Here is a 19,579-nt window from a genome sequence, read left to right as displayed (position 1 = left end):
ATTTTTATATATATTTGTTATTATTATATTTATTATTATATTTATTATATTATTATTAATTATTATTATTTATATATATATAAAAGTAGGAAAAAAAAACAAATAAGAAAGAAGAGAAAGAAGAAGAGGACGATGGGTGTTGATGGTAAAGTGGTGATGGTAGTGGTAGTGGTGTTGAGGTGGTGGTCATAGAAAGTGCTATAAAAGGTAGTCGGTTTTAATAGCTTCGTCGTTGCTATCAAAGAGGATAGTAATTATTTAAATAGCTCTGAGTAAACGAGCAACATCGCTAAAGGAAAAGATAGAGAAAGAGAAAGAAAGAGAAAGAAAGAAAGAAAGAAGGAAATTTTCTAAACGAATCTCGTTTAAAAAAATCTACGAGATAGGGAAGAAAGAACATTGTTGGAACGTAAAATAAACGTAAAATCTAGTTTATTCCGTCGTCTAACATCGTCCTCAAGGAAAAACTAAAATGGGATATGTATCCTTCTATGTTGAGTTGATTTAACAAGAGGGAGAGAGAGAGAGAGAGAGAGAGAGAGAGAGAGAGAGAGAGAGGGTTAAAAAGATATTAAAAAAAAAAGGATACCTTTCTAAAAATCTCAATTTGATATCTTGTCAGAAGAAAAATATGAACAAATTACAAAAGTCAATCATTCGAACATCGTATCTCACTTTTAAATCAATCTAATTTGTTATAAATATAAATATACAAATAATATTATCATATATGATAATACAAATGAATCCTTTTGATTGCTGAATACTTTGAACTTAAGTATAAATTGTTGATTATTGTATACGACTAGATTTTCTATTAGATTGATATTATTAATATCACAAATCTAATAATAATAATAAATTTTTGCGACAAACACATACATACACGTACACGTATATTGCATCGATAAACAATGCTGGCAACTTTCACCAAACGCATATATGCGACAATAGCAATCAAAGTGTCAATAATTGCACACGTTAAACACGTTTGATTATTATACCGTCATATTAAAACGTAATAATATAATATAAATATAAAATAAACTATATATATATATAAAAATTGCATTTTCTTTTTCTTTTTATTATTATTATTATTATTATTATTATTATTATTATTATTATAGGTGACTCGGGTGGTTGTGGTATTAACAATCAAATGATCGAATGGATGGAAAAAATCCAAAATTCTGGTGAATTAGATGTCCCGATTCCTATTAAATTGAAAAAAAATGTTAAGCCAAAGGTTGAGCCATGGACTGGCGATCCGGAAACACCTGGACACAAATATACCAGAGAAGCTAATGAACCTAATCATCGAAGAACACGCAGAGCAACAAGACCAAAGGAAGACAATAAGAACACCTGTTCGTTGTTCATTCAAACGGATCCTCTTATTTGGCGGCATATATCTGAACAGGTTTGAGAACGATGTCTTCTTCTTCTTCTTCTTTATTTTTTTATTTTGTCGTACATGTTATTTTTTTCTTTTTGTTTTTTTTTTGTTCGTGTTATCTTCTCGTGTTCGTTCGTTCGTTCTTCTTCTTCTTCTTATTTTACTTTGGCTTTAACTTGTTATCTTGCTTTTGACGAATGAAGAAAGTTGTTTTTTTAAAAAAGAAAAAAAAGAAAAAAAAAGTACCCATCATCTACTACCATCGGCTTTTCCAGCTGCATCACGACGCGGAAAAAACGAAAGAGGAAATCCTCTCTTTGATAGCGCATCACGTAACTGCCGTGAACTACATTTACAGAGACACCAGATTCGACGGTAGAATCGAGCACAGGAACATCAAGTTCGAAGTGCAAAGGATAAAGGTAAATGTTTCCTTACTTTTTCTTTTTCTTTTTCTTTTTCTTTTTCTTTTTCTTTTTCTTTTCTTATTCTCTTCTCTACTTTACGGTTTGACTTGTTACATTTTTGGTTTAATATAATCAACAACAAAAAGAAAAAGAAAAGAAATCTGAAATATATCCAAACATTTTGAATTGTTCGTTTATTATTGTGATCATTGTTATACGAAAAAAAAAATAATACGATAATATTAAGATTAATCGAAAGTTCTTCTTCTTCGCGCGTGCGTTTTTATTTTTTTTTTAAATTAATATTTACAAAGTAAATTTTTTTGTAAATAAAACACAATCCATATTATATGCAGTTTTCAAAGTAAAGTTTTTTAACGTGCAATAAAAATGCATCTCTAATATATATATATTTATTAATACACTATTGCAATTTATTAACACGAACATTTTGTTCTTTTTTTTCCCTTTTTTTTAATAACAGATCGACGACGATACAGCGTGCACGCAACAACAGAATTACGGTGAACCAAATCCATTTTGCATGGAAAACATAGACGTCAGTAATTTTTTGAATTTACACTCGTTGGGTAATCACGAGGATTTTTGTCTCGCTTACGTGTTCACTTATAGGTATGTTCAACAAATTTTTATTTTCTAATGACAATTATTCCTTCGACCATATTTTTATTTGTACATTAATATTATTTTTCTACGATTTTTATATTATAACAGAGATTTTACCGGTGGTACGCTCGGACTCGCTTGGGTTGCTTCAGCGTCCGGTGCTTCCGGTGGTATTTGCGAAAAATATAAAACCTATACGGAAACAGTTGGTGGGATGTATCAATCAACAAAAAGATCTTTAAACACTGGTATCATAACTTTCGTCAATTACAACAGCAGAGTTCCGCCTAAAGTTTCTCAATTGACATTGGCACACGAAATAGGCCATAATTTTGGATCACCGGTAAGAATTTTAAATATATTTATATAAGATCATTTACATTATTATTAATTTTACATCCATTCTATTAATTATTATCTTAATAATAATAATAATTGACTAAAACCCTATCACCTTCCTCTCACCCCACCCTAATACCCATCATGGTATTTCTAATTTGTTTTTTGTTTTACATTTTAATCTCCAATCTTTTTTTCTTATATTTCCCAGCACGATTTTCCACCGGAATGTAGGCCAGGTGGTTTGCATGGTAATTATATCATGTTTGCTTCTGCAACGAGCGGTGATCGGCCTAACAACAGCAAATTTTCAAGATGTAGCATCGGTAATATCAGCAACGTCTTGGATGCTATTGAGGATAACAAGAAGAGGAATTGTTTTACTGGTAAAATATATCATTCTATTTGTTTATCTTAATTTTTCTCGGATGATCCGTCTCTTTTAACTTTTCATTAGAAAAAAAAATATATAGATATATAATTTTTAATAATTATATGAGTACAAACTTAAATGAAAATAATATATTCGACAACATTCTGACGCTGTAATTAATTTCAACGTGTTAAAAATGAAAATTAGAAATATGAATAATGAAACACCCGCACCCAACTTCCCCCCACCCCATTAACGCTCGACTTTTCAACAGCGTCCGCCGGTGCATTTTGCGGTAATAAAATCGTTGAAGCTGGCGAGGAATGCGATTGTGGTTACGACGACGACGAATGCGTTGATAAATGTTGTTATCCTAGGCAAGTGTCGGAATTGGCTAAGATTAAAAACGAAACGGCTAAAGGGTGTAGCAGAAAATACGGTACACAATGCAGGTAAATATTCATGAAAATATAATTGACGTGAATTATTTGAAAAAAAAAAAAAACCTATGAACATCGAATAAGAATTTCATTTATTCAAATGAATTTTCTCGCAAGAATTCTTATTGTATTATTTTGTTCTATTTTCCTTTTTTTTTAGTCCCAGTCAAGGACCATGTTGCTCTAGCGATACGTGCCAATTCGTACCATACTCTCACAACGTTCAATGTAAAACAGAATCGGATTGCAGTTATAATTCCACGTGCAATGGGAAATCATCTGAGTGTCCTGCACCATTGCCAAGGGCCAATAAAACAAGATGCAACGAAGGAACTCAGGTATACATTATATATATGAACCGTTTATTTTAAAAGTAGTGTAAGTCCATTTGTAATCTATAAATATATATTATTTTAATTAAATTAGCCTAAAAAGTAATGTATATAATCAAATTACATATTTGATATAATTAATGAATATTTTTAAATTAACCAATAATATTATGCAAACCTTTAAATTTTCTCAAAACAACAGAAAATGGACTTACACAACTTTCAAAATAAACGCTCCATATATATATTTTTGTTTTTGATTGATAATTTGTTTAAATTCTAATTTTTATATTATCCTCTTAACTCTGAGTTTTATATTTAAAAAAAAAAAACCAAAAGATAGGAATAAAAAAAGAAAAAAAGGTGTGTTTTAAAATGATTTTTCTTTCTTTACCACGTATAGCTGTGTATCAACGGCGAGTGTACCGGATCCATTTGTCTTGAATGGAATATGACTGAGTGTTTTTTAACGAGCAACATCATTCCAAACATAGACAAACGAAAACTTTGCGAGCTTGCTTGCCAGAATGGTACCGATCCATCGACTTGTCGAAGTACAAGCGAGTTTGCCCAAGTCGTTGGCCTACCGGATGGTGGAATCAGTTTGAGACCTGGCTCACCCTGTGACAACTTTCAGGTACTTTTTTTTTTTCTTTTTCTCTCATGGATTAACCCTATTACTTTTTTGAGGGGGTTGGGAACAAAAAAGAACAAAAAAAATCTGTAAGAAGGAATAATGTTACACATACGTTTATATCTATGTCTCTAAACTTTTTATATATATATATATATATATATATATATATAGGGCCTATATGTATAACTTTTATAAATATATCAATTTATCATTTAGGGTTACTGCGACGTCTTCTTAAAATGTAGAGCGGTCGATGCCGAAGGACCACTCGCACGATTGAAAAATCTCTTATTCAATAAGGAAACTTTATCGACCGTGGCCCAATGGGTAACTGTAAGTTTTTCACCCCTATGATACTTTAAACATTCTTTTTTTTATTATTTTTTTTTCTTCTTGCTTTACGACACTTTGTGTGAAAAATGATACAATAAAATAAATGTTAATAAATATTCGACAGGAATACTGGTGGGCAGTGCTGTTAATGGGTATAGCTTTTATCATTTTTATGGGATTGTTTATCAAATGTTGTGCAGTGCATACGCCGTCTAGTAACCCGAAGAAACCACCTGCAAGACGTATTAGCGATACATTGAGAAGGCCAATGAACACCCTTAGGAGGATGGTAATATTATTATTTTATTCATATTTATATAATTTATATCGTATAAATCTCAGACACGTCAAGCTAGTTTTATTTGTCATCGAGTGTTCTCTGCGTTGGAAAAAATTTAAAAAAATGAAAATCATCAAACGATATAAGCGAGAAACAATATTTGTGCATTTGACATGTCTGATATATAAAAATTAATATATAATAACTAAGAAATATATATTTATTTATTATATATATATGAAAGTATATTCATTAAATTATTTTTAAAGCGACATCCTCACGGAGGTGGAGGACCAGGACCAAGGAGTATACCTCCAAGACAAGGTCAAGGAGGATATAGTGGAACACGAGGGCCCTCTCATGGTTATGGAGAGGGTAGGGGAGCTCAGCATTATCCTAAAGGTGAGGATAGAAACAAATCTTCCAAATGTTATGTCGAAGCAGCTGCCTTTGGCTCGAGTTTGATACTACTAACGTTTTGTTACGTTGTTTGTAATAACAAATACGCTCAATAATCATATTCCTATGCTTTATTTAAGAACACATTGAGCGCTTACTCGTTAATCGAATTTTGTTATTTCTTTTTCTTTTTTTGTGCCCCATATAATCCAAATTTTAAAGCTTCATTAACATTACATGCGATCATAATTAATTCACAATCGCTTTTATATTATAATTAATGAATATTATCGTCTAAACAATATAATTTAATTTATTTTCATTTATTATAATATTTCAGCCATTTTCACGAAAGCCAATAAAGTGGCATGCAATGTGTTTACAAAATTATATCAAAGTATTATTATTTTACCGACACACATAATAACGCTCAACGTGTTCTTTTTTTTCCTTTTTTTTTTTTTTTATAAAAAAGCAAACTCGAGTAAAAGAAAAAGTTAAGCTAGCTTGTGATATCTTTCCTCAGTATAATTCCGCAATTACATCAATGTGTGTTTTTCCTGTTTGCATCTATCCCGCATTGATTGACGCGCATCACTACCTGATACTATCGTTCTATGAACTAACTACAGAGGTGAGCTGGGGCCTATACACACACACAAACACAAATACAAACACGTACATACTATCCTCTATATCTTTATTATTTATCCATTCGAGACTAGGAGCAAATTCACGAATAAATCCATATAGAGAATATTTTCAGTTTAATTAAAAGTACGCGATCGAAGGGCTCCAGCAGACTTCTATTCGAAGTCTTCTCAATCACTTGCACGATATATACTAATTGAAAAATCACCACCCTAGGTTCTTGTATTTGCTCCTCGTTTTTTCATTATTCACATACCGCCTATTTTTATATATATATAGTGTATCTCTATGTGTTATAGCTAATCAATCCACAATCATTTCGCTATTGTTAAAAAAAACTAATCAAATAATTTGAAAGAATAAAAAAAAAGAAATATATATATAACATGATACAATTGCATGCAAAAGTTAGTGAAAATTAATCAAACTAATCAAATAATTTGAAAAAAAAAAGAAAAGAAATATATATAACATGAATACAAATTGCATGCAAGTTAGTGGAAATTAAAAATGTTGACGCAACCCTGTCGAATCTAACATATTATTTTTTGTGTGTGAAAATGAATAGAAAAAAAAAAAAAGAAAAAAAAGCCTAATCGTTGCTAAGGATCTTCATATATATATCGTTTACATTATCTAACGTCTTTCTAAACAGGCTATCGCTTGGTTCCCACAGCTAGTGCGCCACCAAGTAGCAGTGTCACAGGGAACTACGGTCGTTCCAACCACCCAGAATTGTACGCCGGTGCCTATTCGAACACCGGGGGAGGGGTTGCTCCTGGCAGAGCCCAGGCCTACGAGATGAGACATCACAATAAAGTTTGACGATCCTAGAATGCTGTCACACTCAGCAGGAGGCATCGGTGTCGTCGTATCGTAAAAATAACGTGCCCGGATATTTGTGAAACAAACCAATAAAGAACAAGAAAAATATACAAGAAGAGGAAGAAGAAGATGATGATGATGATGAAGATTAAGATGAAGATCTTGAAGATTGCAATAAGAAAAAAAAAACGTCCGGCAAATTGTGTGTTTTCGATAATGATGATGATGATAATGATGATAATGATGATGATAATGATAAAATAATAATGATGATAATGATAATTGATATTATCTACAATTTTGTACACACGCCGCGTGGTGCTGTTGACTCTATTATAAACAATTTCATGAAAAATTTCGAGAAAAGCACCGCTGTATGTGTCATTTCAAATCCGTATTTACGTTTTTAAAAACTATTCGCGTGCGAGCGAGCGAGCGAGCGAGCGTGTATGAGTGAATGATGATGATGATGATGATGATGATGATGATAATGATGAATGATTGTATGCGTACGACACCGTTATATGTGCGTTATCATTGGATGACAAAGTCAAAGTCATAAAATATCGTTTTATGCTTCGTCTCTAAAAGTGTGTATGTTGTGTAATTTGGAAAGAACGCGGAGCTAGAAAATAATAAAAAGGTAATAGAAGTGTTTAAAAAATAGGCCTTTGCGAGCTTGCGAAGAATCGATTTTCGAAGTTGGCATATGGTTGTGAAGTTTCGTATCACTTTCCATAGGAACAAAACAAAAATGGAAAAGAAAAAGAAAGAGAATATGTAATTAATTACTTATTACTTATAATCACGACCTACTTATATCAAAGCCCTTGGCAACAACAGAAAATATACGTTTTCAGATATTTTTAATTATACGCAAAATGGGGACGACAGCTACACTAAAAACTTCCTTTATAATTTCGAATAATAAATAAAAGAAAAGAAAAGAGAACAAAAAAAAAGAACAGACGAAAAAAAACACCGAAGATTATTCTTCTATCTCTCGTGTGCTTATTATTATTATTATATTTGCATTTTTCTTTTTTTTTTGTTGCAAATCGCGATTTGAATTTAAACAACAATTTAAAGCATTGATATTAATCGGATCTTTCGAGTAATGTTACTTTAATGAAATATTTTACGCGCGTATCTTTTCTTGGCCGTCTCGTAATAAGTTGCAGCGAAAGAAAACCAATATGTGATCATATATATATATTTTTTTTTCTTATTATTATTATTATTATTATTTTAATTATATATATATGTAAAGTCTGTAACACGTTTTTTTTTTTAAACGTCTTTGCCACTATTTTTACCGTTAGCATTTATTTACGCGAATTCTTGTTAATAAGGAGTAGAAGACTGTTGTAAAAAGAGAATGAAATAATAGAAAGAAAGAAAGAAAGAGAGAAAGAAAAAAAAGAGTGAAAATTCAAAATAATAGATGTGGAACGCGACAATATCCAGAGAGAGATAGATACCCTTCGATCTCTCTTGAGAATAATAGGATAAGGAATTTAAAAAAAAATAATTAAAAAAAGAAAAAATAAAATAAAAGAGATTAAAAAAAAAGCAAGTATTAAGAGAAAAAAAAAAAGAAGAACAAAGGTTCGGTTTAATTTAAAAAACGAGAAGAGAAGTAACGTTTCCGTCGTTCGACACTTTATCGTTTTATTTCTTTGGTTTTTTTTTTTTATTTTTCCCATTTCTTTTTATATATATATATATATATATATATACACACTTCCGTGAAAACTTTTAATGCATGCATAAAATAACGTGTATTGTATATTCTGAGAATACTTAAATTAATATCGTTGTTTAAAAAGAAAAAGAAAAAAAAAAAAGAAACAAAAAAACAATTAAGTTCTTCCCGTGTAAATACGTTGTACGTACGAATTTGCATCGAGAAATATTATTTTTTTTTCCATTTTTTTGTGTGATGAAATAAATATATATTTCTGGATGGCAGAAACGCGTGCGTTTACATTTTTTAGATTGAATTTTCTTTTTTTTTTGGTTTTTTTTGGTTTGATACTCCTTGATAGATACTCGAAGAAGAGCAAAGAACAAAAAGAGAGAGAGAAAGAAATAAGAAAAAGAGAGGAGTAATCATGTTCCATATCTTAAAAAACGAAAACGAACAGTCAAAGTCAGTCATTTGATATTTATCTATCTAAATGATAAATAACATAACGCCTATCACTACCAAACTGTTACAACAGGTCATTCGTTTGATCTCGGTACCATTTTAGGATAAATAATTAAAAAAAAAAAAAGAGAGAAAAAAGGGACAAAAAGAGAAAAAAAAAAAAAGAAGAAGAAAAAAATAGACAAAAAAAAAGATATAAACCATATGTGTACTACTATTCTTATACTAATTTTTTTATTAGACAATTGGAAAAAAAAAAAGCGCGATGCTATATTAATAAAATAATAAATTAAGAAAGAGAGAGAGAGAAAGAGAGAGAGAGAGAGATGATTAAAACCAACGGTGAAAAGAAAAGAAAATAATAAGAGAAAAAAAAATAAAAAAAGCGTTAGAAATTTCATGAACGATTGAAAATCGAACAACAAACCAACAAAGTGGGATATTGGATCGTTTAAATAAAGATTGATAATATTCCGCTTATTATTATTATTAATTCTATTATTGACTCTATTATTATTATTATTATTACTATTATTATTATTATTATTATTATTATTATTACATTATATTAGTTATCTATTACAAATGATAAAAATTTATCTACCGCGGCTGTCGCGAGTGTTATATAAATTATATTTAATATTAAAATACGACACATTAGATTATATAATGAGAAAAGAATGAAAAAAAAAAAAAAAGAAAAACATGCTAATTGTCAGGGGCTGCTTAAAAAGATGAAGAAGATGAAGAGAGAGAGAAAAAAAAATAAAAGTAACCGTAAACGCGCTTTCATTTTTTACGCGCATGGCGGACCAAAGATGACGAGCCCTTTTTTTTCTAATGCGAGCTCATTCCAACAGAATTATTGGGTTCGAGCAGCACACACACGCAAGCTGCATACTCGTATACGAGATGTCGAAAAATCCTACGCGAAACAAATAAATAATTTATTATTCTTTTCTTTCTCTTTTTTCTTTTTTTTTTTTTCCTTTTTTTTTTCTTTTTACTTTCTTTCTTTCATTTTTATTTTCCAACGCGAGACGAGATGCTATCGGTAAAAACCGATCTTGCATGATCATCGAACTGTTTTATTTAACCAAAAATTTTAATTAGAAAAAAGAAGAATACTTTAAATGATTTAAAGTAAAAGTAAAATGCAAAAGAAAAAAAGGAACGAACATAAAATAAGAGAAAAAGTAATACGGAAATTACGTGTGAAAAAAAAAGAAGTTAAATAATGAATTTTAAAAAAATAATAATAATAATAATATAAAACCAGCGAGATATTATTTTGGGAAAAGTGTGTTGTTGTATCTGCGATATACGAGTTTGCGGATCGTGTGAAAATGTACAATAGACGCATTGTGATTATTAAAACAAAAAACAAAAAAATAAATCGTGAGAGATCGTATAAGTAAGTAAATAAGTAAGAAAGAAAGAAAGAAAGTACGAACAAGATATTAGAAGAAAGAGAGAGAGAGAAAGAAAGAAAGAAAGGGAAAGAAAAAGGTTAAAAAATAGGGCGCGCAAGGGCGCATGTGAACATGAATAAAAAAAAAACAAGAAAAAAAATGAGAGAAAGAGTATACCTATGTAAATATATTGATATTATATAAATATATAAATATATAATTATATATATATTAACATAAACAAAATGGTAAAAAGCGAATATGAGATGAAGAAAAAGAAGAAGAAAAAAAAATACTTGTTTTTATATCAGATCTGTATTATAGCGAAACATTATTCTGTATTTTGTAATCAGAACGGAAGTTTTAAAGGATGACGAACGAGTGTCTGTCTGTTTGTCTGTCTCTGTCTGTCTGTCTGTCTGTCTGTCTGCTGTACGTGCGTGTGATCAGGCCCTTAGATTTTAAGGATTTAAACACGAGGATCGGGATCACCCATCGTTGAGAAAATCATACCGATCTAGATTTAAATGTTGTAAATCTAGATTATTTCTGATGAAAAGAAACACAACACACACACACATACACACGACAAGAACGAATCTTAAATTTTTCTCGTAACCGTAGGACACGCAAAACACATAACACACAATATACGCAACACAGGAAATCCACTAGGCCCCATTCGCGAGGAGGAGGACGATGATGTTTTAAAAAAATCTAAAATGACAGCAGGTAACAAAGAAATAAAAGAAAATAGAAAAATTAACGATTTACTGCCAAAAGTATCCGGTAAATGCGCAACCAAGAAGACGCGATATATAAATATTTACAAAAATAAATATAAAAAAAAAAAAATTATAAGAAGAAGAAAGATATTAACTTCCAATTGTATCATTTTTTTTTCTTTTTTTATTTAGTCACGTTTTATTCGCGAACGCAGCAAACTTTTACGAATCGATTTAACGAATTATGAAATATATTTTATTAGATGATCTTCCCACCCCCCCCCCCTTCATCCCCGCCATACTACCTTTCCCGATGACGATAAGATTTTTCATAAGATAATGTTTTTTCGTTCGTTTTTTAATATAATAATTATGATCGCGTTGTTGTATCATTGCCGTTAATATATCGTGTCGCCCGTGAATCATTAAACAATATTTAACAAATTAAATGAAAATAACCCACCGCTAGAGTTCGGTTTTCCCCGAGTGTGTTCACTGCCATTAAAAACACGATTTATTCAATATTTCAACAAAAGAAAATATTAGTTTAGACGTTGTTCGTTGTTACCCGATCGAACCGTTAAAAACAACCGAAAGGTTGACAAGGTTTTATTTGTTCCGTAGAAAGAAAGAAAAAATAAATAAAAGAAAATTGCTTCCAATTCACTGCCAGAAAACGGTTCGAACGACTGATTTTAATTAACGATCAAAGAAATATGTAACAATATTTACATGCATACATACATACATACATACATACATACATACAACATACATACATACACGAGTTCTTCCGAAGAGAGAACGATCGTAATTCTCTCGTTCGTATTTCTTCTCCGCTGCATTAGTTTTTACCTCTTTTGAAACAAAAACAAAAAAATAAACAAATAATAATAATAAAAGAATGCTTACGATATTAATTAGAAATTAGAAACAAGAAAACAATCGCGAATGGGGCCGCCCCGAGAAATGAGTGATATGATGCATGATGGATGGGTGGAGGGTAAGGGCGGAGGGTGTGATGCGCTTCTTTAAAAAAATTTCACGTAGTGCGAGATTTTACCTGAAGTTAATGTAAAAACAAAAAAAAAAAAACTCACGCAAAAACAACACAACAAAAAAGTGAAAACGAGAGAGAGAGAATTGTGGATTATGAAAAAAGAAAAAAAAAAAATACCAAATAAAATTAGAACAACCCTTTCGATTGAGTTGACCCTGCATCCCCGATAAGAAAAAGTAAAAAATAAAAAGGAAAAGAAAAGAAAAACAAAACAGAACAGAACAAAGGATAACAGCAGTCTTTATAATAATATACTAAACTAACATAAGTAAGGAAAAAATATGCTTGAGCTTCTTCGTTTTGTTTGCTGCAGTTCCTGGATTAAGATCCGTGGATTTTTGAAAGAAAAAAAAAACCGAAAAAAAAAAAAAAAGAAAAAATCAATACGTGTATATATATATATATATATTCTTCTGTCTGTCTCTACATTTTAACATTTATGTGATAACGAAAAAAAGAAAGAAAGAAAGAAAGGAAAAAAAAAAAAGGAAGAAAAAGTAATATATAAATATCGCGTAATAATAAAACATTCTTTATACCTCAAAATGCGAATATATTACTAATGTTTTAAACGAAGAAAAGGGAGGGGTAGGGGGGAGGGTTAGAAAGAGAGTGTATATTATGTGCGTGAAAGAGAGAGAGAGAGAGAGAGAGAGAGAGAAAAAGATATAGATTAAAAAATAAAACAAAATTATAAGCAATTCCATCCCCCCATCTTAATCCAGGTCTGCATCACCATGACGCCGATGATGCACATTTTACTCTATCACTTGTACATAATGTTTAGAGAGAAAGAGAGAAAACAAAAAAAAAAAGAAGTGAAGAGAAGAAAGAAAGATGAAGGAGGAAAACGGAGAAAAGGAAACAAAAGAAAAAAAAAAACATTGTGAAAAGTTATATTTTTTCTATCGATCCAAAAAAAAATGTGGTGACTTATCAACATCGTGCATCTCTGGAATGATTTAAAAAAAAAAAAAAAAAGAAGAGAACAAAAAGAACACAAAAAAAAAATATTAAGAGAGAAAAGAAAAAAAAAAAAAAGAAATACTCTCTCAAAAGCGTTCGTTGTGCTGATTTAATGAAAAATATTTGTATCGAAAGAATTGCATTTTTCCCCCCTCTCAACAATCCCACACCCCCACGCACCCTTAATTTGTACCTATTTTTTTTTAATTTTATTTTTATTTGTAATTATATAACGAAACAATTTTGATCGAACGTCGAAAAAAGAAAATCATACCATACCAATTCTTTTCTATTCGTTGATACTTTCAGCGGTTCTTTTTTGTTTTTTTATTCTTTTTTTTTTTTAAAATATTAAAAAACAATCTCATGCATGATACTGACCAATCGCCTGAACGTAGTTTCAGACCACCACACTCTCTCTTTTTCCCGAAGTGTTTAGGATGTGGCGAGTGTTTTAAGGATATTTAAAATTTAAAACAAAAAATATAAGATAAAATTAAAAAAAAAAAAAACAAAAAAACAAAAAAAGGAATATGATTGTGAATATCTCTTGTGTTACGTTAATGTCATTAAAGAACAAACAAAAACATTGTAAAGAACTAAATAAAGCATACATTTTACATTTATCCCCCACCTTCTTTCTTGTTTTCCCTTTTTAGGAATCTATCTTGTTTTTTTTTATTTTTTTTTTAAATATGTAGCACTAATATTTCAGATTATTTTAAATGTGCAAAAGAAAAGTACACGAACCTAGAGAGAAAGATAGATAATAAATTGGTAATATTTTATATGGATGGATTTTATTTATTTTATAAACTATTGTAAAAGTTACCATTATACATAGAAAATGCAATGGATAAAGGGGATGAGACGATACTTGTTGGATGATGATACTTGCGTACATTACGCAAATACGTTTATTCTTATAGCGTGAATCGAGAATTTCATATATATATATATATATAATATTTCGTTTCTTCTCGTATAATAAAAAAATTCTCTTACGTAATGATAATTTACGGAATACTGTCTAACAATGAAATGAAAATATACTATCCTCTAATAATATATTTATATATATATTATATATAAATTGTCTTTAAATCGCGTATCAAATGTCTTTTTAGAGGACACGAATTGGTTCACTATAGAAAATGCTCCGACTGGGATGATTGATTATAACACTGGAAATTTTGTTGTTCCTTTTCGTCGCAGATCGTTTCTCTCAAAACACAACTTTATTTTTCTTTCTTTTTTTTTTCAAATCAAAATAGACAAAGTGGAAAAAAATTTGTTCGATGATCGTCAATGATCCCGAAAAAATGTGTCTTCCTAGACGTTGACATTAAAACGTGGTACATATATTATTGTTGCAGCAGGACATACATAGACTCGAATTAGTTTTGATTTCTCCCAATGATAAATTTCTTGGTCAGAGCTTTTTACTAATATTATTATTGTTATTATTATTATTATTAATATTATTATTATTTTAATATTATTATTATATTATTATTTATTATTAATATTATTATAATTATTATTATTATTATCATTTTCTTTTCGTTCTCTCTCATTTTTTAAAGTTATAATCCCAATGATATATAGTGTACGGTAAGTTTGTTGATGGTACACAATTGGACGTAGAAAAGTAACTCTGAGTATGACTATAGTGCGTTTTGATCGTTGATTCGATATATAATTTTCTTGTTATCATCGTAATCTCTATGGCTGAGAGTGTTCAAGCTTGTACACGTCGTGATATGCATTTCGTATAAGAGCGTATGGAAAACAACTTTCCAATAAATCCATTGTTAGGAAAGGGGATTCTTGAACTATTTGATCCAACAAAAGATAAACGGATTCTCTGTTTCTAGTCGCTTCTTTATCAGCTTCTTGACCGAGTCTTAATAGACTGGATGAAGCTAATGCAAGGAATTCCTTCATTCTATCCTCTATATCATTTTGTCCGCAAATCGTAAATAACGCACCAAATATATTATTTATCGCTGTTGCCATACAATGAATATTATTCGAGTGGCCTTCAAGAGATGCTCGATAAAATGAATTTTCGTTTTTTGCTAATTTTGGAATAGATACAGCTACGAATACCATTAATAAACAAACCAGCAAGTGTTCATCTTCGCCCACTTCTGCTTTTTGACTTCTTAAAGCAGTGGTTAATGTAGGATCAACTTTACACGTTAAACCAGCAGCAGATGTCATCTCAGAAACGATCCTCATTGGATCTCCAGATGGTAAATGATGTCGAAAATCAAGAATCGAACTCAGAAGGAACGGAATACGTTCTTCCAAAACGTCGACCAATGCAGATTGTGCCAATTGCCTGAAACTCAGTATTACTCCTATTATAGCTACTCTCTGAAGTACATTATCAACGCTTTGCAATCTTTTGAATTGTTCTTTCATTACTTCAGGTTTATCAAAATTAGTTCTTAATGCTATAAGAACGTCCTTGTTTCCTGTGACTAATTTTTTTAATTGTTGTACTTGGCTAGCTATATGCCACATTAGATTTTCGTTTAACATCTTCATACCATATGGTCCAATTAATTCGGCCAATGCTCTTAGTTCGTTAATATCAGAGAATTCCTCGGCATTAAAAGGAATTGCTCCCTCTACTGATAAACTGACAAATGCTCTTTGGTTTCCAGAATAACATATGTTTCCAGCACTAACTCGTCTAAGGAGTACATCAGAATACCATTGTGTATATAATGCAGCTATAGTTTTATCACCGTGACTATCTAACTCTTGAGTCTGTTGGAGAAGAGCATTGTTGAATACACGAGTAATATCTATGTGTACATAATTTTCTACTGTTTGAAGAACATTCATGTACGATCTGACACTAACAAATAATTCTGATGGTTTAGCTATCTCGTTTGTATCCGAATTATACATAACCATTCCAACAAGGGCTCTAGCAAATCGCGATTCAAGATGTTGATGTAAGTATTCTCTAGGTGCAAATGTATATTCCCATACATTGATGGTAGGACAATAATTAATCGCATAACACAACTCTGTTAAAGCCATATGTAATTTATCCATCGTTGTTAATTCTTCTCTAGTTTTCCTGTAACTTTCTATACCTGGTTTATGTATCTCACTCATATTCTTCTTATTCTTGTCCTTTTTCTTTCTATTGACAACTTGGGATATTAATACCGCGCAATGTTTAGGTAAAAGCATATCGCTCATATTGCATTGTTCGTCGCAAATAGTCGTTATTATGTTCTTAGCTTCTTTAGCCATTTCATCTAAAAACATATTTACAACAGATAAACTTCTTTCGCGAATATGATGACGTTCCTCTGGACACAATTCGTGCGTACAACTTTGAAAGTGACTACATATAAGCGGGAAAGCTACTATGTATCGATTTTGAGCCGGAAATTCTAAACACATGTGAAATTGATCCTCAAATATTTTACTGTAAAAACAAAATATCGATAAATCCGAAGTTTCAACTAACATTTCATCTAAATTATCTACCATTTTGGTATGAAAAACTACCGTATCCATGAAAGAAGCTAATTCTCTGTTATCTGCTAAATTCATATTACATTTGGCAATAGACATATAAGCTTGTAATCTAAACCAGTCCAATCTGAAAGGACGAAAATCGAATAGTTCGTTATCCTCTACTTGCTTTACAGTCAAACTCGCGATCGTTGAGCACATATCACTAAGAATTGCTCCCTCATCTTCAGGACAAACTGGAAGATTTTGTATCATTTGATGCAATGCAGGAGCATCAAATCCTGAGAGAAATTGTACATAATACCTCTGAAGCACCTGAGAATACTTCTTTACCAAGGCTCTTAATTCTTCGCAATGAAAAAGTAATTCTGGTAACTGTCGATCCACTAAATCTTCGCTGCCTCTGCCTTTCCCTTTTCCTTGAGTTGGAGGATTATCACCGTGTCTTAAAAGCCATAGTACTTCATCTCTCGCATGAGATAGTCCCATTAACACAAGCAATGCTTTTGGTCCGAGAAGACCAGGTTGATCCGTTAAAATTAAACCTAATTCCTTTAAAGCTGTCCTCAAAAATTTTCTTCGTTCTCTGTGTCTATAGCCAGCTTTCTGTACCGCTTGATTATAACAATCTTTAACTTCTGATACCCTTTTACTATATCCTTTCATACTCTCAAAAAATGTCTGAATATACTGATGTATATAAATAACTTCATCTCTAAACAAAGCTAATACCCACCCAGATTCCAAAGCAGTGATCCAAAGTTTATTAGGTTGTTCTTGACTCAAAAAAGTATGGCAAAGCGTGAAGCCGAGTATAACCCATCTTTCGACTCTATCTAAACTCAGAGTTTCACATGACATCGTATCTGTAGCAGCTGCTTTCAATATTTGTCCAGGACTTCCTACTAGACTGAGTTTCTGATCTGCCCTCCAAGTATCAGCAGTTAGATTTCTACCAGGATAAATGGGCCACAAAGAAGTGAGAGCATTTTTCAATAACTTTGAATGAGGAACAAATTCCTCGGAAAGTTTCTTTAAAGGTGCATCGTAATCCATTATCATTTGACCCAAACGAGGAAAGCTAGGATCAGATTGACTGTGCACCATTTCGTGAGCGGCATTAAAAAGACCTAATACAGCTTTACGGTCTTCGACTCTTGAGAGGAGTATCATTAAACTGACGTAAGTGACAACAAGATCCAGGTAACCTTTAGTCAAATCAAAATTGATAGTAATATCCATGTGTACACCACATGCGTCCATCGTAGTCAAGAGTTCGCAAACGTTGTCTTTGAAGTCGAGTAAATCTACAAACGTATAATAGTACAAAGAAAGAGATTTGATAATCTCATTACGCAGATTGGTAATCGTTTGCAGTCCCTTGATGTCGATATTAGGAAACTTTCTAACTATTGTCTTTATCGATGATTCAAGAGTCTTATCGGAAAGAAATCCAGGTTTGGATTTGGCATCGCCACAAGCCTTCTTAATATTATAAATACGTGTGAGCATCCCAATACCTCTATCATTTAATATAGTTAACTTCTCAGCCAACTTTTGTTGACTTGGTACAATAGGACGTGCCATGATTACGTTTTTCACTTTTATTTCACAATACTGACATAACTCGTTAATTCTTTGGCTTTAAATGACAGAAGACCCCACCCCTAGGGGGGTGATCTGTTAACAAGAAATACGTCTCAAGTATTTCCAACTTAGTTCTGCAACAAATTTCTATATTACATCTTTTTTTTTTTTTTTTTTAATAATAGAGAGAAAAATAATTATTATTATAATTTCGTTATAAACAATCAATGTACCTTATTCTTACATATTTAATCCGAATAAATGACACAACAGTAAAAAATTTCTGTATACGTTCGCATACCGCGTTATGTGGTATCTTCATTCCACACTGATGCCAACTTAATCAAAAAATATACGAGGTTTAATACGTCGCGTGATTGGATAAAGAAGAAAGAACGTGACCAATCATAAGATGGCTACTTGGATAAGTTTAATACGAATCAGAGACAAGACTGTAACTAACCACTACTATGATTCGCGGTATTTTTTTAAATTCAAATAAAATCCTATTCAAATTTTCAAGAAACATTTTCAACTTCTTTGTTTAATTATAAACAATTATCATTATTAATTATAATATTCTAATAAATATTTCATTATATATATATACAATGAATCGTACACTATTACACTTATTAAATTTTTACTTGAAAATTATTGGTATAATATGTTTAAGATGAAAACAATTTAGAATATATAAGACAAATTTATAATTTATAAAAATACACATTAGTATATACTTTTATTATATATTTAATGAATTTTAATTGAACGAATTATTTGCAATAAGTGAATTAAGCAAATACGAAAATAATATACAAAAAAAATACCGTCACTAAAAATCGTACATGTTGATATAATTAAAAACAAGAGAAACACTTGTCTTTTTTTTTTTATTTAACAGTTAGGCGTCTTGTTTTCATTTAAATGTTTTTTAATATCAAATCAATTTAATACGTATTCAAATACATTTGTTTAAAAATTACGTATCTATTAATATACTTAGAATATCAAATAATTTCGATCAAATATTGTATTTCAAAAATTTTCAAAAAAAAAAGTTGTCACTAACTAGGAACGTTAAAACAATTCAAAATATTAGCAAAGTGCATTTAAGTATTGGACATA

At 30.7% G+C, this 19,579-nt stretch overlaps 2 protein-coding genes across 3 annotated transcripts in view; one reads left to right on the top strand and one right to left on the bottom strand.

The window, feature by feature from the left end:
• Positions 1-9,358, top strand: part of LOC106790186 (disintegrin and metalloproteinase domain-containing protein 10-like) — a gene marked incomplete at its 5' end in the record, with an annotated part of 13,768 nt that extends 4,410 nt beyond the window's left edge. Inside the window, 12 exons of the mRNA XM_014754925.1 lie at positions 1,131-1,423; positions 1,675-1,821; positions 2,291-2,439; positions 2,542-2,776; positions 2,984-3,158; positions 3,420-3,597; positions 3,746-3,923; positions 4,321-4,554; positions 4,771-4,887; positions 5,012-5,176; positions 5,437-5,569; positions 6,873-9,358. Coding sequence (XP_014610411.1) covers positions 1,131-1,423; positions 1,675-1,821; positions 2,291-2,439; positions 2,542-2,776; positions 2,984-3,158; positions 3,420-3,597; positions 3,746-3,923; positions 4,321-4,554; positions 4,771-4,887; positions 5,012-5,176; positions 5,437-5,569; positions 6,873-7,042 — 2,174 coding nt within the window. The remainder of the gene's footprint in view (positions 1-1,130; positions 1,424-1,674; positions 1,822-2,290; positions 2,440-2,541; positions 2,777-2,983; positions 3,159-3,419; positions 3,598-3,745; positions 3,924-4,320; positions 4,555-4,770; positions 4,888-5,011; positions 5,177-5,436; positions 5,570-6,872) is intronic.
• Positions 9,359-14,884: 5,526 nt separating this feature from the next.
• On the bottom strand, positions 14,885-18,774 carry LOC106790210 (membrane-associated protein Hem). Of its 2 annotated transcripts, none has more exons than XM_014754958.1 (2): positions 18,685-18,774; positions 14,885-18,585 (listed from the first exon to the last, which is right to left on the bottom strand). In XM_014754958.1, the coding sequence occupies exon 2, from the start codon at positions 18,449-18,451 to the stop codon at positions 15,083-15,085; it is 3,369 nt and encodes a 1,122-aa protein (XP_014610444.1). In that variant the 5' UTR covers positions 18,452-18,585; positions 18,685-18,774; the 3' UTR covers positions 14,885-15,082. The 2 variants fall into 2 exon arrangements, with proteins under 2 accessions (XP_014610444.1, XP_014610445.1); XM_014754959.1 differs by having other exon boundaries at positions 14,885-18,598; positions 18,685-18,747.
• Between the last annotated feature and the right edge of the window lie 805 nt (positions 18,775-19,579).

The sequence above is a fragment of the Polistes canadensis genome, unplaced genomic scaffold (genome assembly GCF_001313835.1).
Source record: "Polistes canadensis isolate GaletaPanama2010 unplaced genomic scaffold, ASM131383v1 scaffold_222, whole genome shotgun sequence".
NCBI classification, from domain to species: Eukaryota; Metazoa; Arthropoda; class Insecta; order Hymenoptera; family Vespidae; genus Polistes; species Polistes canadensis.
Note: the sequence above shows the minus strand (reverse complement) of the source record. Positions and strands in the feature narration are given on the sequence as shown.